The sequence below is a fragment of the Bos mutus genome, chromosome 9, assembly GCF_027580195.1.
Source record: "Bos mutus isolate GX-2022 chromosome 9, NWIPB_WYAK_1.1, whole genome shotgun sequence".
In the NCBI taxonomy this organism is placed as follows: Eukaryota; Metazoa; Chordata; class Mammalia; order Artiodactyla; family Bovidae; genus Bos; species Bos mutus.
The window spans coordinates 43,876,771-43,902,219 of record NC_091625.1 but is presented as its reverse complement, the minus strand read 5'-3'; the positions used below and the strand labels follow the sequence as shown (position 1 = coordinate 43,902,219).

At 39.3% G+C, this 25,449-nt stretch overlaps 1 protein-coding gene and 1 pseudogene across 4 annotated transcripts in view; one reads left to right on the top strand and one right to left on the bottom strand.

The window, feature by feature from the left end:
* Positions 1–25,449, bottom strand: part of ATG5 (autophagy related 5) — a 145,162-nt gene that overhangs the window by 13,247 nt on the left and 106,466 nt on the right. The window contains exon 8 of one of the 4 annotated variants that reach the window (XM_070376530.1): positions 17,850–18,604. The exons of the other annotated variants lie outside the window; for them this stretch is intronic. Coding sequence (XP_070232631.1) covers positions 18,468–18,604 — 137 coding nt within the window. The 3' untranslated portion in view covers positions 17,850–18,467. Of the gene's footprint in view, positions 1–17,849; positions 18,605–25,449 lie in introns of those variants that run through there. 4 annotated transcript variants of the gene reach the window in all.
* Positions 2,941–5,001, top strand: LOC102285551 (small ribosomal subunit protein eS1-like; annotated as a pseudogene).

Here is a 25,449-nt window from a genome sequence, read left to right as displayed (position 1 = left end):
GTCTCGTGGGACTGACAATCTGCGATAAGAACTGGTTTTTGTGATTCTACAACAATCTGTTTCTCTTGAAAAATTCTGTTATTTCCACTTCTGGCCACTATGACTAAGCACACGGGTAGAAACACAGTCTGAACAGTTAAAGAACCTTGTAACTGCCCGACACAGTCCAACAGCAGAGGAAGTAAGCATACGTGAGCACTGGCAGGTGCGGTGTGGGAGGGAGGGCGCCTACTCTCCCCAGTCCATGTCCCCCAGACCCAATCTGTCAGCAGAACCTTCCATTTCCCAAACATGTCTCGACTCAACCATTTCTCTCCACCTTTACTACAATCGTGTAATTTACCCATTCAACACATATACACCAAAGGGCCACTGTGTTCCAGGCATTGTTCAGTGGCTGGGAGAGCAAGACTGACTCTTCTTGCTCTGTCTTCTCTCTGGACGACCCTTCTTACTGACTGGCCCCGCTTTCCTCATTTGCTCTTTCCTTCCTCTCCTTCCACTCTCCACACAGGAGCCTACAAGTTTTTCTTAAATATCAACACTTCCATGTTTGAACCCCTCCAGTGACTTCCCACTGCTTCCTCATTAAAACACCAAGGCCTCCTCAGCCCTGCCGGTGGGCTGCGTGCCTCCTTGTGTCGTCGGCCTCTTCTCTAGATTCATTCCCTACTGGCACACCTACCTCCTTTCCGATCCTCAAGTATGTTATGGCTTTTTCTCTTTTCAGAGCTTTCATCTGCCTTTATTTCCTCCTAAAACAGTGGCTTCCAAACTTTCTTCTGACAATCATCCCTAGTAAGAAATATTTTATTTCATTAACTAGTAAACACATCAACCTACACATAAAGGGAACATGAGTTCCACATAATACTTCTAGCATGTTCTGTTCCTTTTTAAAAAATCTAGCCGTACCCCACTAACCTGCAGTCTGAAAAGACTCCTCCCTCTACTCTTTGAAAGGCTGAATAGTTCTTATCCTTCAACTTTCCACCTGGATGTTAGCTGCTCACAGGAGCCTTCTCCAGCCATCTGATATAACCCAGGCCCCTGACATAGATTATTTTTCATCTGAGTCCAGCATGTATCAAAGCTATATATTTCTCAGCTGACATTTGCTCATTGTCTGTCTTGCAGGCCACATCACTAGCAGTTGAAGGCGTGGACCTGTCTGCGCTGTTCCCCGCTGTATAGTCCACATCTGGGTCAATGATGAGCACAACACAATATACGTCCATATTCCTTGAATGAATGGCTGAGTGGGTGAGTAAGCGATACTGAGGTCTGGATTGAAAAACAGGCCTCCCCAGTGGAAGGAACCAGGGCTCCTTGGAGAAATGATGGATTCTAGGGCTGGGGCAGGAAATCCACAGGAGTGCCAGAAAGTAAAGAAACACTCAAAAAACAAAAAGACGGGGTATGTTCAAGGGATATAGGAGTCAACCTAAAAAGAACACCCAACGGCCAAAATTGAAACAATCTGAGCCTAATTATCAGACGATAGCCCAAATCTTTAAATAAATATACATGAAAGTCCATACCGATATAAGAAGTTGACTAAATAAGTTCTTTCTTACAGAAGAACTTAAATGGTTAATATAAACACTACCCTGCAGGAGGCGGAGTCTAATTCTCCCCACTCCCTTCCTCCTTGAGGGCTGGAGGTACTGTACTTAGTGACTTGCTTCCAAACAACTGAGTAGGTAAGAGGAGAACAGGCTCACTTTCAGTGCGGAAACCTGGCAAACAGTACTTTGGCCAGGTGTTCAAGGTGATTTCACAGTCCTGTCATGTGGGTGGCACATACCCCCTGATACAATGTGAGGAGGGCACTTCCGCTCTGCTGGCTTCCTCCAATAGCCCACAACCCTGGTGTAACTGTGAAAGATGCATCAGACAAACCCAGTTAGCGGGGCATTCTACACAGTACCTAACTAAAATGCTTCAAATCTGTCAAAACTTCATGAGAAACATGACAAGAGACCATCAGACCAGAGGAGTTAGAGACATGACAACCACTTGTGATGTGGCATCCTAGGTGAGACCCTGCAACAGAAAAAGGAAATCAGTGCAAAAGCTAAGGAAATCTGAATATGGACTTAAGTTAATAATACGGTATCAACATTGGTTCCTTAACTGTGACAAATATACCACTGTGATGTCAGATGCTGACAAGAGGCGGAGCAGGCTGAAGGGCATGTGGGAACTCTCTACATCCTCTTTACAACTTTTCTGTGAATAAAAAACTGTTTTAAAATGAAAAAGCTTAATTTAAAAAAAAAGTCAGCCTTAATGCCAAGAGCCAGGCCTTCATTCAGTTGATTTTTATGGAGTGCCCACAAAGTACGTCTAATCATGCTGGGCACAAAGAAGACATGTAGACATACAGGAGATGAAGAGATGCATATACATAAGGCAAGGCATCCAGGGTGACAAACCACAAGCAGAGCATGCAGTTTTGCAGGCTGACTGGAGAGGGGAGGTGTGTGTGTGGCAGGGGGGCAGGGCAGGCAGAGTAGGGCTGGTAATGAAAGCAATGATGAGAATGAGGAAGGAAGGCAAGGACCGGTTGGCTTTGGTGAGGTGAAGTTGGCTCTTCCCCACTGGAATGTCAACTCCCTGAAGGCAAGAACCTTGTCTGTCTACCCATCACTATACTCCTATGGCCAGAACTGTGCCTGGAACACAGTATATGCTCAAAAATGTGTATTGAGTAGATGAGAGACTGGACAAATAGATGAAGTCCTACTGAAACGTCACTTGAACTCCAGAACCACTATTGTCATGGAAGGTCTGCCAGGTGCCCACTGGATGTGCATTTTTGTACATGGTGATGATTGCGCATCCTCAGAGGTCTTCCATGAAGCATGCAGATGTTAGCATTGGTTTGGAATGGCTCTAATGTTCACTCACAGGCATGGAAGTGCCTTGTAACATTTCTTGATGGTATTAATAGATAGGTCTGCTGATATTCAATGCTTCCTAGGTGGCTCAGTGATAATAGAATCTGCCTGCCAAATAGGAGACGTGGGTTGGGAAGATCCCCTGGAGAAGGAAATGTCAACACATTCCAGTACCCTTGCCTGGAAAATCCCATGCACAGAGGAGCCTGGTGGGCTTCAGTCCATGGGGTTGAAAAAGAGTTGGACATGATTGAACAACAGCTGCTGACCCCAAGGAGTGAATGGCATCTCCTCTTTGCTCTAGCATCTTGTTAAACCTAGCAGAGGCTCTTAGCATTGTAAGAATGGAGAGAGTTAGCGACGGCTTCAAACTTCGATACAGCCTCTACAAATACAAGGAAACAGTTTAGAGGGATGTTGAATTTCCCTGTAGGCATCTATTGACATTCCTCCTTAAAGGTTCCAAATACTCAATGTATTGTACTCACTTGCATATAACATTTTTTAAATGAAGAAAAATTTAAATTGTGGGAAAATGATGGGAAAGTCATACCCAACTATGAAGCTATTAAGAATAGGGCAGACTATATGTATTAATATGAAATAGTCTCCAAAACACACAAAGTAAAGCCACTCTTTGAAACAGACATAAGACCTCAGTTAACAGAGGGGAGTTCTGGGAAGACAGCACGGGAGGGATGAGAGAGACTTTCACTGAGTGTTCTCTCTTGGAACATTCTGAATTTTGCACATGTACAAAGTACCATGAATGAAAAAAACTTTAAAAAGTGATCCAAGAGGAAGAAACGTTTGAATTTTGTCTGCAGGTTATAATAATCCCCTTTTTTTTGATAAAAAATAGCCTCCTTTTTTGTTCTATCCTGATTATCTTGGAACCTCTGCTTTCTAGAGAATTTGATCCATGTCAGGTGATAGTCTTGGCTTCTGACATCATCGCAAATCAGCTTTTACACGAAGTGACAAAGGTACATAGATGAGACTGAAAGAGGAAGGCGCTCATCATTTTTTATACATTCAAAATTAGGAATTAATTTAAAAACTAAGTTCTATAGTTATTTTGTAAACAGCATATTGAAAACTATAAGTAGTTTGGGCTTTTGGCTCTCTGAGCAGCACCATGATGATCAGCAAAAACAAGCATCTTACAAAAACGGCAGAAAGGGAGCCAAGAAGAAAGTGTTTGACTCACTTTCTAAGAAAGATTTGTATGCTGTGAAAGCACTGGCTATACGTCAATGTAAGAAATACTGGGAAAACACTAGTCACAAGAACTCAAGGAACCAAAATCACATCTGATGACTTTACAGATTATGTTTTTGAAGTGAGCCTTGCTGATCTGCAGAATGATGAAAATTGAATTTAGAAAATTCAAGCTAATTACTGAAGATGATGAGGGCAAAAACCGCCTGACTAATTTCCATGGCATGGGTCTCACCCATGACCAAACATACTTTATCGTAAAAAAAATGGTGGATCATGGCTGAAGGTCATGTGGGCGTCACGACTACCAATGGTTATTTCCTTCATCTATTCTACTGTTACAAAATGTAACAGTCAGATTCAGAAGACCTCTATGCCCAGCATTAACAAGTCTGCCAAATCTGGAAGAGGACAATGGAAACCATGACGCAAGGGGTGAAGACAAATGACTTGAAAGAAGTGGTCAATAAACTGATTCCAGAAAGACATTTAAAAGGCTCTCTAATCTACTTATCTGCTCTATGATGCCTCTGTTAGAAAAGTAAATATACTGCAGAAGCCCAAGTTTGAACTGGGAAACCTCATGGAGCATCACGGTGAAGGTAGTAGTTTTGGAACCTGCTGGGGATGAGACAAGTTGTAAAGCTGAATGAGTGACGGTTATGAGCCAGCAGTCCAAGAATCTATTTGGAATTCAGACTTTGAATGATGACAAGTAACAGATCTTATTTGTGGGGGAAAAAAGCACATTACTTTGTTAAACGTTAACATTTTAAAAGTATCTCGAGACCATTAATAATGAATCACACTAATACCCTAAAAACATTTGAAGAAAAGACTTGAGAAGTCCCTTTGAATCAATAAACAATAGATCCCTCAAAAATAAATGATCAATAATTCATCTCAGATAAGTATTTCATCAAGATCACATTCTGCTTTTAGGCAATTTTCTTTTTTCTCACATTCCAAAACAATACAGTTTCAAATTCTGAAGTCAACTTGTTTCTGAGTACTGAGGACACTGATGTTTGAGATACACATGAGCATTCAGAGTTCTTTAGAACACATTTGTGAGAAGATGTATTTCAATCTTATTTCAGCTAATTTCAGAAGAGAGTTCAGTATTTCTCAAACATAAATTTCATTACCAAGGTAAGCCAATGTAAACTCTTTACATTCAGCTGCCATTACAAGAAGGGCTTCCCTGGTGGCTCAGATGTTAAAGAATCCACCTGCAATGTGGGAGACCTGGGTTGGGAAGATCCCCTGGAGGAGGGCATGGCAACCCACCCCAGTACTCTTGCCTGGAGGATTCTATGGACAGAGGAGCCTGGGAGGCTATAGTTCTTGGGGTCACAAAGAGTAGAATACCACTGAGTGACTAAGCACAGCACACAGCACAGCCATTCCATTAAAAAAAAAAGAAAAAAAGCCTCCTGGAAGCAAGGATGGAAGGTCTAAGACAGCAACAAGCACATCCCCAGTGTGTTTGTTGGAAATGCAGACTCTCAGGCTCTGTCCCATCTCCTCTTCACAAGACACATTTAAATAGGCAGTGATTCCCATACTTCTTACAGTTTGACAAGCTGCCAGGCTAAGAAACCTTAATTATGTTCAATTCAGGTTATACTCTTTAGTGAATACTGATATAATCCTTAGTAATAGGACAATGTGACTCGTTTTTTGAGACCAGAGAGTAACATTTATCAGAAATTACTGTAATTAATAATTACTATTTCTACCCTCCTCCTCCTACCTGTGAAACATTCTTTCTCTTTTCTGAGTCCATCCTCTCCACCTGCTCCAAGACCATCTACCACTCCTTCCCCAGGATGACCACACTTTCTCAGCTGATTTCTCCCCTTTCACCAATGAACACACTGAAGTCTCCCTTAGACGTAACACACACACACACATTTTCTCTCCACCATGCTAACAGCTCAGCTACAATCTATTTTTTTCTTTCCATCACTGAAGTTTGCAAGAGTAGTCCGCAAGCAACCCGACAGCTATCAGACCCAAATTAGCTCTCTTGGAGGAGTCAAGTATTTAACTGCCAAATCGGAAGGCCTGGTCCCTGTTACTCCTCTAGATCTCTCTGCTATTTATGAATTCTTTCTCCAGCACTACCACCTCTGGCATCTGCCCTTCTTCCTCTTTTTGTCGCCCATGCCCCTGAGGCATTCCCCTCAGCTCAGCCCAGAGGCTTCTCTTCTCCTTCTACTCTATGTACCTTTGCTGTTTTCTTCCTTCCCTCTACCCACTCCTGCTTCAGAGATCACCTCCATGCAGAAAACTTCCCAGACGCTATCCTCAGCTCTGGTCTCTTCTCAGAACTCCAACAGCCTTGCATGGTTTTCATTCAGTTACTATTTATGTATATGTACAGAGCCTCTGATACACTGCTGCTCTGGTATGCTGCACTATGCTAGGCATCGGTGAACCCAGAAGACTCATCCCTACCCTCACGGCACCTATGGCCTGGCAGGTAACACAGATGTGGAGCCATGAATGCAAGTGCGATAAACACTGAGGAAATGTGAAGACTGATTATTCAGGGGAAGGGATAACCAAATCTAGTCGGGAAGTAGAATTTCCATTTAACATGTAAGATGTCCAGTTAAAGTTGAATTTCAGTGAAACAAATAAAATTTTTAACTATGCCCCATCAATAACATGGGATATGCTTATACTAAATACTAATATTTATATGGGACATACTTACACTAATACTAAAAATTATTTCTTAGTTACCTGAAATTCAGCTTTAATTGGACATCTTATATTCTAATCCACTACATCTAGCAACCCTACCAGGAAGGGACTGGACAGTTGGGAGAGGAAAGTCCTGAGAACTGAGAGAAAGGATGAGTAGGAATTAGCAAAGAGGGTGTGGGAGAGGACATCCCAGGGAGAAGGGATAGTTGCAGTAAGTGTTTATACTGACAGAGAGCTTCATGCTTTTGAGAGCCTGAAAGAGGTGCATTACAGTTGGATCATGAAGAAAAGGAAGAGCATTAGGGAAAAAATCTTGAAAAGCCTGTATATGGTTAGGATTTTGGAGTCCCCTAAAGATAACAGGAAGTCATTTCAAGATCTCAAGCAGAGGAGAAAATGGACCTAAAATGCTTCTGTACCAATGTCAATGTCAGGGGAAGGGGGTGTCCCCACAACACCAATAAGCACTTTTCTGGATACCAGCAGAGTGTCCTACAATTCAACTCAATTCTGACAGCATCTGCCCAGAGGCGGCATCATCTTCCACAGCTTCGGGGGTTAGTTCCCCAAGACTGCTTTCCTCCCCCCTGCCACACTTCAGGCACCAACTCCAAGCCCAGGTTGCTGCCTGGTTTCTGGACAACCAGCAGTACATCAGGGGGTCTCATGACTCCCTCTTCTTTTAATTCACTGCAACAGCTTACAAAATTCAAAAGAGTAATATTTTGTTTTCTACATTACCAGTTTATTATAAAACAATATAACTAAGGAACAGTCAAATAAAAGAGATACATGGGGCAAGCTATGTGGGAAGGGATGCCATTCTCCCCAAATGTCCATGAATTCACCCACCAGGAAGCTCTCAGAAGCTTTTGGTTTTTTATGAAGTCTTCATTAACTACACATAATTGATTAAGTCACTGACCAATGGTGACTGATTCAATCTCCAGCTTCTCTTCCCCTCCCTGGAGGTCAAGGCCAGGTAAGATTAAGAGTTTCAAACCTCTAATCACATGACTAATTCTCCCGGCAACCAACCCCAATCCTTGGATGTGGTTCAAACGTCAACCATAACATGAGGAAAGATATCTTGATTGTGCTCCTCACTAGGAAATTCTCAGTTTTAGGAGCTCTGGGCTGGAAAGGGGACAAAGACCAAGTATATAGTTCTTATTATAAACCACAGTATCACAGGACCTGAGCTGACGCTTTAAATGATCTTTCTGGCTGCCAGATGGAGAGAGGAATTGCAGAGGCTACAGTGGATGCGGGAACTTTATTTCTGAGGTTACCATGATAGTCAAAGAGCTGTTAGTAACTCAGTCATTGCAGTCTTTCTCTCACTGGTCTCCTAGACTCAGTTCAGTTCAGTCGCTCAGTCGAGTCCGACTCTTGGCGACCCCATGAATTGCAGCACGCCAGGCTTCCCTGTCCATCACCAAGTCCTGGAGTTCACTCCAGGAGACTCACGTCCATCGAGTCAGTGATGCCATCCAGTCATCTCATCCTCGGTCGTCCCCTTCTCTTCCTGCCCCCAATCCCTCCCAGCATCAGAGTCTTTTCCAATGAGTCAACTCTTCGCATGATGTGGCCAAAGTACTGGAGTTTCAGCTTTAGCATCATTCCTTCCAAAGAAATCCCAGGGCTGATATCCTAGACTAAGACTGTACTAAACATCTACAAGATGGTTGATCTGAGTCGTCATCTCAAAAGGCTGCTTTACACATACGATCTAACTGCTAATGATATTTAGTGGTTCTTAGTGCACACCAAACAAAATCTCATTTCCTCAGCCAGGTGCTGAGGGCTCTCTATCATCTTTCCAGAATAGATCTTTTCTGTTTTATCTTTCCCTCTCCCCTGCAAGTGATTAAGCCCTGGGCTTTTATTCATATAGCTCTATCTGGCTGTGACTCACTTTCTTCCCTTCCTTCATTCCCCAATTGCTTGAAGACAGAATTTCCCTTTCTTCAAGCTCCAGCTCAAAAGCCTTCAATGAGACTTTTCCTAACTTACTCAGAAGCTGTAGAAACTTATACATTCAATAAATATTTAATAAGGCCCTGCCATGTGTCGAAGGTATGACTCTGACATAAAGTTGGTTCCAGTTGATACTTTCACATGTTGTCAGTATCACTGGTAACTTTCTCTGTTACACTCAAATGTTAGTATCATTATGGTACATCAGAGACACCAGGATAAGCTAACATTTCGTATTATACGATACTTAATTTCAAAACCATGACAAAAAGAGCGATAGAAATATGGGCACTAAGATGACCAAACTCTTCAGGGAGGCGTGGTTGAGACTGCCTAGCCAGAGAAAGGCCAGTAGTCAGGGCATGGCATTTCTCCCTAGGCCTGCACGCAACAGCTCAAATACAGGTTATAGAGGTATGACCTGTTAGAGGTATGAGGATGAACAGAAGAATGTCCCTGCCCTCATGGAACTTACATTCTGTTGTGCAACCAAAAGTAAGCCAAGGCACCTGCAGTAAGTGGGTGAGAGTGTGGACTAGGCCCATTCTGCCTGGTTTTAAATACTGGCTCGACCACCCACCTCAGGATGCTAGTAGAGAAACTTAATTGTCCTGTGCCTCAGTTTCCCTGTGGGGATAGTATCAGTAACTACCTCATATAGCTCTAAAATGAAATGAGTTAACACTTGAAAGCACTTAGAATAGGGCCTGGCAGCCTTCAGAATGGGAGAAAATAATAGCAAATGAAGCAACTGACAAACAACTAATCTCAAAAATATACAAGCAACTCCTACAGCTCAACTCCAGAAAAATAAATGACCCAATCAAAAAATGGGCCAAAGAACTAAATAGACATTTCTCCAAAGACGACATACAGATGGCTAACAAACACATGAAAAGATGCTCAACATCACTCATTATCAGAGAAATGCAAATCAAAACCACTATGAGGTACCATTTCACACCAGTCAGAATGGCTGCGATCCAAAAGTCTACAAGCAATAAATGCTGGAGAGGGTGTGGAGAAAAGGGAACCCTCTTACACTGTTGGTGGGAATGCAAACTAGTACAGCCACTATGGAGAACAATGTGGAGATTCCTTAAAAAACTGGAAATAGAACTGCCTTATGATCCAGCAATCCCACTGCTGGGCATACACACTGAGGAAACCAGAAGGGAAAGAGACACGTGTACCCCAATGTTCATCGCAGCACTGTTTATAATAGCCAGGACATGGAAGCAACCTAGATGCCCATCAGCAGATGAATGGATAAGAAAGCTGTGGTACATATACACAATGGAGTATCACTCAGCCATTAAAAAGAATACATTTGAATCAGTTCTAATGAGGTGGATGAAACTGGAGCCTATTATACAGAGTGAAGTAAGGCAGAAAGAAAAACACCAATACAGTATACTACGCATATATATGGAATTTAGAAAGAGGGTAACAATAACCCTGTATACGAGACAGCAAAAGAGACACTGATGTATAGAACAGTCTTATGGACTCTGTGGGAGAGGGAGAGGGTGGGGAGATTTGGGAGAATGACATTGAAACATGTATAATATCATGTATGAAACGAGTCACCAGTCCAGGTTTGATGCACGATACTGGATGCTTGGGGCTGGTGCACTTGGACGACCCAGAGGGAGGGTATGGGGAGGGAGGAGGGAGGAGGGTTCATGATGGGGAACACAGGTATATCTGTGGCGGATTCATTTCGATATTTGGCAAAACTAATACAATATTGTAAAGTTTAAAAAGAAAAAAAAAAAGAATAGGGCCTGGGACACTGTAATAAATACTCAAAAACTGTTAGCTATATAGCCATGTACAGCAGGGAGTCCCCAGAGGGAGAATGATCTTGGCATATTTAAAGGAAATGGTGGGGAAGAAGATCAGTGCAGAAATAATAAAGTCACAGTGGAGGCACAGAGTGATAAGGCCAGAAGCAGGGACCAGATTAAGCAGAGCCTGGTAAATTCAGACCTATTTTGATGGGCTAGAAAGACAGTGGAATGTTTTGATCAAAGGACTGCCATGATGTCACATGCTTTAATGAGAGACCAGAGGAGAGGCTACAGTTAAGTAGTCCAGTGAGACAATGGTTGCTTAGACCTAGGTAGAAACAGTGGAAGTGGTAAAATATACATATATATATTCTGGGCGTATTTTAAGGTAGAATCATTATGACTTGTTGATAGACTTAGGGATGTGAAGAAAGGAATTAAAGATTACTAGGTTAGGAGTAAAAGATACTAGGCTTTGGGGCTGAGTAGCACTTACTAAGATGGGAAAGAGTGAGAGAGGTACAGGTATGAACAGAAAATCAAGAGTTCTATTTTGAATAAACTTTGAACTAGTAGATATCTAAGACAGATGACAAGTAGGTAGCTGGGTGTAAGTCTGGTACTCAGGAAAAGTTAAGACTGGAGAAAAACACACCATGTTAAAAGCCATAAGATGAGCTCACACACTGAGTGTAGCTAGAGGAGAGTACATCAAAGCCTGAGGCCTGGAGCAACTGCAACATTTAGGAGTGAAGAAAAGAATCAAGAAAGAAAACCAAGAAAGGGGCTGAGGGAGAAGGGAAACCAGGAGGGTGTGGTGTCCAGTGAAGAAAGTGTTTCAAGAATTAAGGTGTGATCAACTGTCAAATGCTTCTGAGAGGTCAAGCAAGATACCATCTAGTTCACTCAAAGTAAATCATTTTCTCAGCTCCATTTCCCCATAGTGGTTTGTTTGTACTTTTCTCATTGCAATATCCAACTGTCTTGTTATAGTTACTCGTCTTCTCTCCTCTTACAGAGCCTCCTTAAGGTCAGAGACCACGTCTTCTTCCCCTCAAAACACCCACTATCCTACTCAATAAATTTTTGAATAAACAAATCATGTAGGATTCTATAAAATCTGGGAGCATATGCCTAGCACACAGTTAGCAATCAGAGTTGGCTTTACTAAGATATCCGAAATGCTCTAAGACTAATGTATGGGCTTTGTTCTGCCTAGAAAATGAAGAGGTCTGCAATGCATCTGAGTTGATCTATGGCCAACTATAGAAGGAAAAGAGGGCATCAGAGGATGAGATGGCTGGATGGCATCACCGATGCAATGGACATGAACTTGGGTGAACTTTAGGAGATGGTGAGGGACAGAGAGGCCTAGCGTGCTGCAGTCCATGGGGATCACAGAAGAGCTGGACACAACTGGGCGACTGAACACAAAGATCACAACCTATCTGGCATTTCTACTTTTTTACTTGAATGCATGGTACTATCCAAAAGGGACTTAACGTTTACCTGATTTGCTTAAATATATTCCTCCCCAACCCCTGCCCCAAGCTGGCTAGACCTCATCTGAAGTTGGCTCCAGTTGATGCCTTCACAGTATCAGCATCGTCAGTAACTTTCTCTGTCACACTTGAATGTCCGCATCACTACGGTATATCAGAATCATCAGGAAAAGCTGACACTTTGTGTGTGTGCTTAGTTGCTCAGTCATATCCAACTCTTTGTGACCCCATGAAGTCTAGCCTGCCAGGCTCCTCTGTCCCATGGGCATTCTCCAGGCAAGAACACTAGAGAGGGTTGCCATGCCCTCTTCTAGGGGATCTTCCCAACCCAGGGATCGAACCCAGGTCTCCCGCACTGCAGGCAGATTCTCTACTATCTGAGCCACCAGGGATTACATGATAACTTCAAAACCATGACAGAAGGAGCTAGGAATTAATGAATTTTTAAGGAAGGCATGGTTGAGATGGCCTACCCAGAAAAAGTAGTCAGGGCATGATATTTTTCTTTAGGCCTGCACACAACAGATCAGATACAAGTCACAAGTTACTGAGTTACTGTCTCTGTAAAAGAAAGCTAAAATCCAACAGTTGTGAGTAACAAGAATATCAATACCCAAATTACGGATTTAAGCTTTCAGCAACATAACTTACCTGGAAAATGTGCACTAGACAATGCAAGAAACCACTCGGCACTTCCCAACAGGTAAGGTAAGCCCTAGAGATGAGGAATGCTTGCCACAGGTGCCAGTGCCACAGAGCACCACCGCCCACAAGGCTGGCCTCTCCACTTCTAGCTCTAGTGATTATCTTCCTATGTTAAGTTGCTTCAGTCGTGTCTGACTCTGTGCAACCCCATAGACGGCAGCCCACCAGGCTCCGCCATCTCTGGGATCCTCCAGGCAAGAACACTGGAGTGGGTTGCCATTTCCTCCTCCAATGCATGAAAGTGAAAAGTGAAAGTGAAGTCGCTCAGTTGTGTCCAACTCCTAGCGACCCCATGGACTGCAGCCTACCAGGCTCCTCTGTCAATGGGATTTGCCAGGCAAGAGTACTGGAGTGGGGTGCCATTGCCTTCTCCAGATTATCTTCCTAGAATGCTGCATTTCAGCTCCACAGCTCTTCTGGCTACCTTCAAGGGGCCTCCCAGAGAGCAATTATTCACCCTTGATTCCTGCTTACTCTCATACCTAAATGTTTACCATTTGCCTAGTTTTTATATTTGGATGGAAATCTTGTAAAGAGAGCTTCTGGTTCCCAGCCCTTTCACTAAATCTTACTCTGAATGTGCTGTCAAATTATGGCAGTGCTGAGCACCCAGACTGTCCGCCCGGTATTACCATGACAAATTCTAACCTATTGCATTTCTTGCACATAGCTTGGCATGTATTACTCATTACACACTCGGTGAATAAATTTCAAGGAGGAAGCTGACAAAAATGGAACTCAGCTAAAGGATGGAATGAACAGGCTCAAGATATTTTGTTTGGAGTCAAAAGCTAAGAGCTACTTTCAAACAGAGTGTCAGAAGAGCAGGGATAAGCCTTATGCTCTAAACTCTAGGTTATCAGTATCTAACAATTTAATGTAGCATTTCCCAAACTAGAGTTCAATGTAATACGGTACTAGGGGGAAGGGCTTCCCTGGTGGCTCAGCGGCAAAGAATCTACTTGCTAATGCAGGAGATGTGGGTTCAATCCCTGGGTTGGGAGCATTCCGTGGAGTAGGAAATGACAACCCACTCCACTCTTCTGGCCTGGAAAATCCCATGGACAGAGAAGCCTAGCAGGCTACAGTCCATGGGGTTGCAAAGAGTCGAACATGACTTAGCTACTAAGCAACAACAAAACTAGGGGAAAAATCCCTATAATTAAGAAAATTTCAGAAATGCTCGATCAGATAGGTCTCTTAACTTTAGAACTTCTCAAAGCTTAATGTATCAATATGCTTTGGGATCTAAAGGGGAGGTATACTACACAGCCTTTTCCAAACTTTTATTCAACAAGTATGGAGTACAGTCCACTAAGTTCCAGGCACAGTAGTAGGTCCTAGAAAACAATCCTGAGCCAAACAGATCCACTCTCTGCTCTTATGGAGTCTGCTCAGTGTGAGGAACAAACACTACACAAATACTGACTGTAAACCACAGTAAATGTTACAAAGTATTCATCAGTATTTTCTAATACATGAAGAAGACACCTCTTCTACTTGAACACCAATATTTCTCTTAAAGCTTTTCCATAAACATGGTTCCAAGAGTCTAGCTCAGTGTGAAGAGCCCTGCTCACAGATCTAACACATTTCCCTTGCCAAAAATGTGTTACATTTTCAGAAGTAAGGTCTACAGGCAAAGGCAAGACACACACCACTCATTTATGAAAAGGCCAGAATTAATAAATACCTCCAGATGCTTGATGAGAATAGCTCCAGCTTTAGGGGCTGCTTAAATTAGAGTGATGTTGAAACAGAAGATCTGTGCTGTGGTCTACACTAAGACTAAAATGAATGTGGACTGACGCAAGGATCGGATCCACAGTGGTTCCTACTGAAAGTCGCCAATTTGAGTAAGCAAGTCTTCACCAGTACTGCAAACCTGCACCCACTGCACTTTGTATACTGATTTCTAAACAACAAGGTCCTTTCTATTTTTACAGCTGGTATTTTTAACAGGAAAATATAACACCAATTTTAAAGTATCATTAAATAATCCTGTTAGTTTTTTTTATTTTTTATACATAGCTGCAAAGCACTAAGTATGTGCAAGACACTCCACTAACAATCATGGAAAACAAAGAGGAAAAAGCCTGGTTGTGCTTTATTTACTCTCCTGACGTGGGGGTGGAGAAGCTATAGAGGGAAAGCCAAATTCATCACTTTCAGGAGAATCAACTGGTATGTCAAAAACATGCTGACATTTTTAAATCTTCAAATTTATCTTTATCTCATTGGTGATCATTCCAAGATCACCATCATTGATGGTAAACAAGAATAGTTAAGTGTTTAAAATGTTTAATACTTAATGAAACACCTCAAGGACCTAAAAACAGAGTCCCTTTTCACTCTATGCTTCCTATGCTGAGACTACCAGATTCCAAGTAGTGTTACATTTGCCACAATGAGTGTGGAGAATCAAATCTGTAATTCACACAAGAGAATGTAAAGGATTCTTTCGTCAAATAAATCTATCTGGTAAATGAATTTTTATTACAAAAGTATCATTTCATCCCAAATTACTTGAAAAGCAGCATAACCCCCTTCTCTCCAACAGCCATGCAGGTTAATTTTTAATACTTCCAGACCAAGAGACAATTATATTTAAGAAAATACTTGAGTGGATGATGGAACTCAAGAGATAGGTAAGTATTTTGACTAATTCCACTCCAGTGACTGACCATGCACTGAATGGACTATAAATGCTGTTATACTTGGTTTTTCCCCTAACAAACCCCAAGGCGCTATACTTCTATTCAACTGCGTTGGCACATCTAAAAGGAAGGACAACTTACCTCAGACCTAAATATCAACAGTACGGTAAGTAAAATATGAGAACATCACTCTTTGGCATGACCCATGTAAACCACATTTCTGAAAATTGAAAGAAAATAAAATATCATACCTTATATAGCCTATAATATATAAAGATATCCTAGAAAGATAATCATTAAATGTTAATGTCACTCAATATCAAATCTTGTACACTGTTTTCTTAGCAAACCATCAGTTTCCACCTGTTTTCCAGTGAATGGGGAGATGAACGTGTAACAGGAATAGTTCACTCCTGGGTTCACGTCAGACTGACTGGAATTATGTTCTAAACATCACCATTCTATAAAGACTGATAGATCAGTTTTAACTATACGCAGGCTATTTTGGGTCTCCAGATACATAAAAGTCCTTATCAATCCACTCTATCCATGAACCTGGATCATCCAACTTAAAAGCAACACTATGAAGGATGAAATCATTTTTTTAGGCTGAATTTAGTCCTTCCTAGTTAAACAATGACAGTGACTTAAGAACATATTTTCATTTTCTTAGGATGCTCAGTACCAAGGATGAGTTAAACAAGTATATTGAGATTTGTGCCCCTCTTCAGTTTTCGATCATATGATCTCCTTTATGCCTATCTTTTATTTAAGAAACTTTTATAACAGGAACAAGGAAAAGGAAACTATGATGATTCCCTCAAGAGGTAATTTGATTTATATAAATTCCATTTCCAACTTCTAGAAATAAAGACAGACACAAAATTAATTGAATTTTTTAATAAACCATAAAATTTAAATATTCAAATAAAAAGAAACAAAAATAGATATTTAAGCCCAGCACTAATTTCTGTTTTTATTCTTTCTCTGGGTATCATGGAGGCTTGACTTACCTGGGACTACAGTAGAGTAATACAGTTATGATGCTGGTGTAATGATGAACAAGTAAGTAAAAAAAAATGAGAAAAGGATGGTAAAATTTACTTTCAGATCTGGAAGTAAAGATCAGTAGCTCACTTGAACCCCCTGCAGAGACCTTACATGGGTCTTGTCTGTGGAAAACTACTATGGCTTACTGCTTGCTCTTACCACACTTATCTTCATCACAGCTTAGCACTCCTGGCATTTTGATCCTTTTGCTCACTGAAGCCCACATCAGTCTGTCAAAACATCAAGGGGGAAAATCCCCAAACTGAATAGATGAATAAACACTTTTAATGTGAACAATCATATTCAGACCAACTTCTTTTGAAAAAAAATACAAGTCAGTGGGTTTTTTTTTAATCCTTAAGTAACTCAAATATTACTATTTTTTCTGCCTTACTAAAATGGCACTTTTCATTTTATTGACATTAGCCAATTATTTGCTACTCGCTTATATTTTTCTCTGATCACAATGCTACCCTATGTTTTTCTTTTTGATTGAGATCTATACTTTCCATTCCAGAATATTTGATCTTTGACTAACTTTGTCTCATTCTGTGAATGTCTGCTACTGATTAGTGAAAAAATATCACAAAAGGAAAAAGGAAGCAGTGAGCACTAGCAGGATCTCACTTCAACATTTGTATTATTTTTTTTAATGAGAAAAATATTTATTTTTATTTTGGAATCTAAAACCATTATTGTATGATACTGCCTTTTAGAATACTTAGGTTGACATTCAATATGAACGGCAAGTTAGCTCACAAGAAACAAAGTGTAATGCACAAGTTATGTTCAGCTGGTAGAAACCCAGCAGCATGGTAATAAAGTGCAGCAAAAATTTCCTTATTTGAGTAACAGCTCCAGTAACCTCTGAATATTTTTGGTAACATTAAGGAAAAGCTACTGCAGTCTGGAGACTAGGTAATCTTCATACTTCAAAGACAGGCTACCAGGGACCACAGTGAAATATTAGACCTGAGGTCAATGAAAAACACTAATTTGAAAAGGAATAGGTTTTCCCCCCAAAATGCAAAATTATACAGATGCTTAAGATACTATGATTTGACAGATTTACAATGATAAAACAGCAATGATAAATGGTAACATTATTTCAGTACTTTTAGTGTAAAGAACACAGATTTAAAAATTGGCAGCAAGAAATTCTGACAGCTCCTGAGACAAGTTATCCTATGCCCAATACCCATTTCATGCCAATGATGACCAGTCTGAAGGGTAACACACAGAATAAAAACAGTGATCTACTGTAGGTGAGTGAGAAAGTACTGGAAAAGTGACAAAATTGTATGTTATTAAATGACAAAACATATTTTGAGGCTTTATTTAAAAATCTCTCACTGTTCATTATCAAAGTTACAAGATTGCATACCAGTAGACAGACTGTAAACATAGGAAATTTTCATTAAGGAAAGATGGGTTTACTGTAATTTGATCTTTTACAAAAAATTACTGAAAGTTATTGATAACAGAATTTCTCTTTTACTTTCTTAAGTCTAATTCTCTTGAAAATTAAACCAATGTTTCCACTCCCTCGAGCTAAAGTTCAACCATGGTCACCTTAGGAAATACCCTTGTTTATTTGTTAATCAGAAATACAAATTGAGTGGCACATATTTCCATTTTCTTCTTAGGCCGAAGGTTTCGGCTTCATTATATTTTACAAGAAAACAGAAGACTTGCAGTGGTCCTGTAAAGTCTTTCATGTCGCAGCTGAGGTTTAATGACGGCAGTGGAGTAAAGCAGTGGTGATGCAAAGTAAGACCAGCCCTAGTGCCCTTATCTGACATGGAATCTTTTTCCTGTTTGGCTTGCAGCAGTGTTTCTGGTCAGGGTGCCTCCACCAAACCTGATTGAAGCAGAAGGGTGACATGCTCTGGTAAATCCTATTTAAGGGCGATTCCATTCAGGAAAATGGTTGATCCTTCAATCTGTTGGTTGCGGGATGATGCTAATATGAAGAAAATTATCCGGGTAGCTCAGATGTTCACTCAGCCACTGCAAAGGTGTTTCCAACATTGGTTCAATTCCATGAATCATTACTTGGTTCTTTTTTTCCCCATCTATTCCAAGAAAGAAATCCAACAATAATCGATGAGTCAAAACAGTTGGAAGAAAAGAATAATCTGCTGCCTTTGAGAATCCTCAGTGAATCAAATGGATTTTACTGCTTTAACAGGTTAAAAACCTGGTCTGTTTCCTGAGCAGGAAATGTGGACATGGAGAAAGTTCAAATGTTGCAATATGTATCACCCAAAACAGAAACCTGAGGGTTACAATGAATTCTGATAAAAATTCTGTTGCTATATGTGAAAGTATTCATTCTTTCTTAATTACTGTGCTTACCTAAGATTGACGTTAATGAAACCATAGTGGAGAAAACAGCCCATTGTACCCACTGATCAAAATTTATTTTAGTTATACATAAAAAACTGTACTAATTAAAAATGACAGGTATATGAAGTAGGTCAATACATATTTAAAACATACAAAACAGAAATGTGTCTAGAAGTCATCAAAAATAAGATCAGGTTTTTTTTTAAGATCAGTGTTGAAGATGTTTAATGAAACAGTTGGGAGTTCTAAGTTAATTTTCAGTAAAGCTGTTCAAATATGCATGAGAAAATTTTAGAGACACTATTAGAAGGGTTAAAATTTTAATGAAAAGGAACTAGGAGTCTGACTCAGGGATTTCTGTTTCAGAATCATGAACTCTGATTGATTTTTGTTGATGTCCATTCATTAATTAAAAGGTTGCTGCAATTCACACTTTTTTCCTAAGTTCAAATTTTGTTAAAAATTGAAGATTAGCTTTGTGTCTTTTATGATTTTGGTATAAATCACTGACAGTCTTTAAAGAAAACGAAGCATGCTTGGTTGCTACAGAAAAACACAGAAAGTAAAAAAAAAAAAACAAAAAACTTTTTTTTTGGAAAAAATAAAATAAAACAAAACACAGAACCTTTAAGAAACTGTATCACTCCTTTAGCACAATTCTTGGTTTGTCTCTTAAGTCTCTTCAATCTGCAACATCTAAATCTCTCAGCTTCATGGACACAGAAGACAACAAGGGAAACAGGGAATTGATGGAACTGTATGAGAGGGAAATACCCCATTTTTCCCCTTTCTTCTCTGTTCAAAATGACGTTTGCATCCCTAGCGCTCTAATGTCTAGGCAAAATGGGCTGGTGATGTATGGTGATAATGGTGTGGCTGGCACCTGAAACAAGAGACCCTTTTAAAGAAATATTTAAACTTCCTGCTAGAGGCAGCACAGTCCTGGGAGGTGACAGTCAACAGACTGACAATGAGAAGACAAAACCACCAGAGAATTGCTAAAAGAATGCTAAAAATAAAGTCCTAACAAACATACTATCAGCCCCAAAGATTTCCAAATAAATGTCTCCAGAAAATGTCATAGCTTAGAACAATTCTGGAAAAGGCTCAAAATACTACTAACCTAAAAAAAATGCTTTCATTGTTTTGATTTGTCCACCGAGCTCTGCTGCATCTATACATACTTCTTACACAGTTGTGATCACAGTATTAATACAATGATTGGTTTTCATAATGATGTGAATCATTTATAACCAAAAGATTAAGCTATACGCAGAATACTAAAGAAAGCACAGTATTAGTACTTTGAGAAGATTTTAAAATGTTGATACTCAAATCGGATAAACCCTCAGCTATCTGGAATGATTCATTCTTTGTAAGTTCTAGATTGCCAAGGTTTTACTGTATTAAATCTTTCTTAGAATATTTAAAAACATTTCCGGTGCAGTTCTCTTTATAGTCTTATTATATATTTCTTTGAAATATCTTAATATTCTCAGAATCTTCCTCCTACTTAGCAGTGAGTCAAAAAAATGAAAGAGCAGTGGTGTTAAGAGTAAAAGTTCTTTATCTATAAAGTTCTTCCTTAAGCAGTGTCACCTTCGGATAGTATGGAATAGAGCTGAATATCCAGAATACTGTGCCTGTACCAGTACGTAAATGTGCCAGCAAATACAATATGACGCACAGCATGTCTGAAAGGGAGAAGACTAACACACGGAGCCACGGAAGAGGACACAAGGAGTCTAAGAACGGTACAGCAGGAGCTAGAGAACATAAGCACAATTCACTCTGTAAAACAAACCCAACAAATCACATTATCAGAAGCCTGAAGAGGCAGCACTGATTCTCTGGTTTAAACTGAGACCACTTTTGATCTGGAACGTAAAAGTATCACTAAACATGGACAACTAAGGAAGTGGTCCAGGACTGTCATATCCTTCAACACAACAGCTTAAGATTTTACATATGTAATTTGGACATCGCCTACTTTTGTCCAAATATTTCACCTGTGTATATTTATCTTTCTGGTTTTCTGACTTCCTCTGATAACATAACTGTCACGAGAAACATTAGAATGGGACAGTAGTGCGCTTGGAACTATGAAGTAAAGTTTCTCTCTTATGTATCACCGCAGGCTCGTGCCTAGCATGGTGCCTGACAATAAATGTCTTCAGGGCTTAGATCATTTTGCTGCTGGTTAAATACACTATCAGAAATAATGTTTTGAAAATAGTGTCTAGTGGTTACCACTGCTATGGAGAATAAGAGCTTGACTGAAAAAGACTGCTTTGGTTATTAAAACAACAAAAAAGTCAGAATGCTTCTGAATGAGCCAAGATGTACATATGCCATCACCAAAATTCATGTTACCATAAATAACAACAAGCACAACAGCATATTTTGGCAATATCAGAACTAGCAAAACGAAGCAGTAAAAAATTAGCAGATTCTTTTTCCCCTAACAGAAAGGAAACGCTTGATGATACTGCTACTAAAGTAAATCATGTTTTTGGTAAATATATCTTTGTGTTTCAAAATGGGAATCTAGAATTTAATACTTGGGAATAAAAAATATATCACTACAAAGTAAATGACTCAGGAGAAAAATGTTACTCCACATCTCACCCACTCAGATTTTTAAAAACGTTAGTCTGATGCTTTAAAGTAGGCAAACGTTTGACACAGTAATCAAGTGAACTCGTTCCATATGAAATTCTCTCATACAGGGCACTTTTGAGGGGTAACTTTTTATTTGGATGTAATTTCAAACTTAGAGAAAATTTGCAAGAACAGCACAAGGACTTTCTCTTCACCCAGAGTCATCAATTGCTTACATTTTGCCCCCTTTGCTTTATCATTTTATGTATATATAATTAATTTCTGAATCATTTGAGAGTAAATTAGAAACACTGAGTCCTTCACCTTTAATTATTTCAGTGTATACTTTCTAATAAAAATATCCTTTTATATAATCATAGCACAGTTATCAAAATTAAAATATTAACACTGACACTATACTATTAAGTAATCACTTCAGAAGTTATTAACGATCCTAATTATTTTTTCTCCAGTCTAGGATCCAGTACAGGAATCATACATTGCATTTAATTTTCAGGTCTCCGTACTCTCCTTTAACTTGGACGGCTCTTGGCCTTTCTTTGCGCTTTCTAACCTTGACAATTTTGAAGACTACATGTCGTTATTCTATAGAATCTCCACACAGCAATTAAAAAAACTGTTAATTCATGTTGTAAATACAAGAACAGTCATTCATAAATACTTGGAGTTTGTGAATTAAGGAAAAGGACAAATAAATGTCAGAGACAAGCATTTTCTTTGGAGAGAATAGTAATTAAATTCACGTTAAGAGTTAGATGTTAAATCTAAAGAGATCATATATCTATAAAGAGACTATCACAATAAAATTTCATTTCTTATACTCATCTTACTTATAAGCCCAAGTATTATAAGACTCAACTCCATAGGTCAGTCTGTAGACCACTGTTCTAAAACAGAGGACTGGGAACATGTCTTCCAGTTTTAGTACATGAGTCTTTTATGGCTAAAAAGCAAAATATTTCTTTTTGAGTTTAAATCAGCATAATACACTAGTTCTGAATTCTCAGGCAAATCACTCAACCTTCCGAGTCCCAGTTTCCTCCTCCTACAGTGTAGATAAAGAATTCTCATCTCTGGGGTTGCATAGAGGATCAAAGGGGATAGCCAAATAAAGCACTCAGCACAGGGCCTGGACACAGTAGGTATTCAATAAAGTGAGGGATATACCAAAAGGTATATACAAACTGTGGATTCAATTAAGTCACCGGCATGCAAAGGGCTGTGAGAATGTGGCCTTGTGTTAATATCCACTCTGCATTACTCAGCCTCATTATTATGCAGTGTGGCACAGATTTTATGAACGTGTTAAGGAAAAAAAGAAAGAGATGGCAACAACAAAAACCCAAAGACTCAATCATTATGCAAACAACAAAATGAAATTTTAAAAATTCCTTAAGCACTCTAAGCCCTCTGGATTAATCTAGTAGTGCTCTCTATGTGTTTATTCAGCAAAGCACAGCCTGGATAAATCAAATGAGCCCTACTGCACTATGGTAGTTACTTAATAAACTTCAGATATGGTTCTCAGTTTATTTTGAAGATGAAAAATTCAAGGAGGGAAAACAAAAAACCTTCGAAAATCTTTGCTACACAAGCTAAAGTACACCATTATTAGAGAACTTAAGAGTAGGTGATGAATCTGCCTTTTAAAGATTTCTGTTAGCAATGGCTCCGGCTTCCCAGGTGGCTCAGTGGTAAAGAATCTGCCTGCTAATGCAGGAGATTCAAGAGCCACGGGTTCAATCCCTGAGTCAGGAAGATCCCCTGGAGAAGGAAATGGCCACCCACTCCAGTATTCTTGCCTGGAAAACTCCATGGACAAAGAAGCCTGGTGGGCTACAGTCCACGGGGTCACAGTCAGACACAACTGAGCACGCATGCAAAGCAAATCAGCAATGGCTCACAGCCTTCCCCACCCAATCTGGTTTTTAGCCATTACTTTTAAGCCAATTATCAACAAGGAATATGACCTAAATGTCTTTAAAAACAGGTTATGTGAGATTCTAGAAAGATGCATGAGTTTCACTCTTACTGTTAATATGTGTAACTAAATATGTGAAACTTCTGAATTTAAAGGAAGCTAGAGAAATGGATGATGTATCTTTTAAGGGAAAGTGCTTTTAATCAGAAAATTTCAGATTAGTAACTTGTTTTTTAGTTCACACTTATGAATATGGAGTAACAGAAATTTAAGACCAGAGATTGTAAACACTGTGTTTAGATCTGTGGCTTCACATATATATTTTATAGTTCAGCAGAAAATGCCTCAGTTTGCTAGCTTGGAAATGTGTGTGATGCTGAAAGGTAAAACTTCTGAAAAATACTTGATCATTCTGAAAAACAGAGATGAGCTTTTTAGCTGCCACTGTTCTGAACAATTTTGTTCTGTCTGACAAATTCTTTAACCTCTGATACGTTCATTAGTAAAACACTAACTAATTGAATCCATTGACATGAAAAACCACAGGCTGAAATCTGAAATGCATACATCATGCTGAAGGATTCTGACTCAGCCTCAGCGGTAATAGTCAGTGAGGTCAGGTCAAAGAGGGTTAAACCAAGCCAGGATATAGCCAAAGGAATACATCAAACGCTGATTTTAAAAGGGCAATTAATCTTAGACAGAAATGCTTCCTGGGGAATGAGATCTCAATCTTAAGAGCACACTACATGATGTAGCAGTAAAAATGAACATATACAAGCTTACAGAGCTTTTATCCTATGATCACAAACAGAAGGAAAGTGCTGTTTATCAGAGAAATACAAACCCATTTAAAAATACTTACATTAACTTCTTCCGGATCTATACTCACGTGGTAGTACAGGTTTTAATGAACATATCACAGTTAATATAGATCACACATCTTTTTCCATGCATAAATTTATATATATGTTAATTATGTCTGTCCAAAATATTGCCAGAGCTTTGATTCTTAACATATTGTATAAGATTTTCAAAACATGTCTATGATAATTCTTTCATTGCCCTGCTTATAACCTTTATATTTTTGAGGAAGTAATAAAGCAAATTTAAACCCCCCCAAATCAGCTATTATTTAAAAAGAACACTGTATTAAGTGACTTTAAGATCATTTAAATAAACTGATTAAATGTCTCTTAATAAGATAAAAGTGTGGTATAAGTTACAAACTTAAACTTGCTCATTTCAAACCCCCACCCCAAAACCAAAATACAACTTTGAAAATATAGCTCAAATGTTTTTGATTTGCTTTCATAAAAGGATCCAGTAATTCTAGTTGAGTGTAATAGGGCCTATTAATATATGTCAGGTATGAATTACAGAATAGTTCAGAACTAATTGTTTTATTTAAAATATAGGCAATAATCATGCTGTTTATGTATGGTCAGATTAAGGTCTCACAGGACTTGCTTTAACAAAGAGATGACTTGCTTTTAATCTCCTGTATGTGCTATTATTTTGTTAAAGAAATTCTGTTTTCTAGTGCTAAAGATGAAATTTTTTTTTTAATGGCAAATAGATATCATTTTATTTTTTTTTAATTTTATTTTATTTTTAAAACTTTACATAATTGTATTAGTTTTGCAAATATCAAAATGAATCCATCAGAGGTATACATGTGCTCCCCATCCTGAACCCTCCTCCCTCCCCAAACTGTGCAAGTATCTGTTCCCACTTTTGAAAAAGTCAGGTTAATTCATTTAACGTCTCAGGATCTAGATAAAGGAAATCAGAAGCCTCTCCTGACAGGCCCAGTAATCCTATCTTTGCTAATTGAGAATAATGAAAATAAGCAATTAATTATTTCTTTGATTTTAGAAAAGACATATGTCAACGGACTGAGTCATTAACAGATTTTGTACTACCAAAATCAGTTCATGGTACATATTGGGACAAACCACAGACATGGAGGGAGAATGACACAATGAAGAAGAGAGTCTGATTCAGTTTAGAATTCGCTGGCATGAT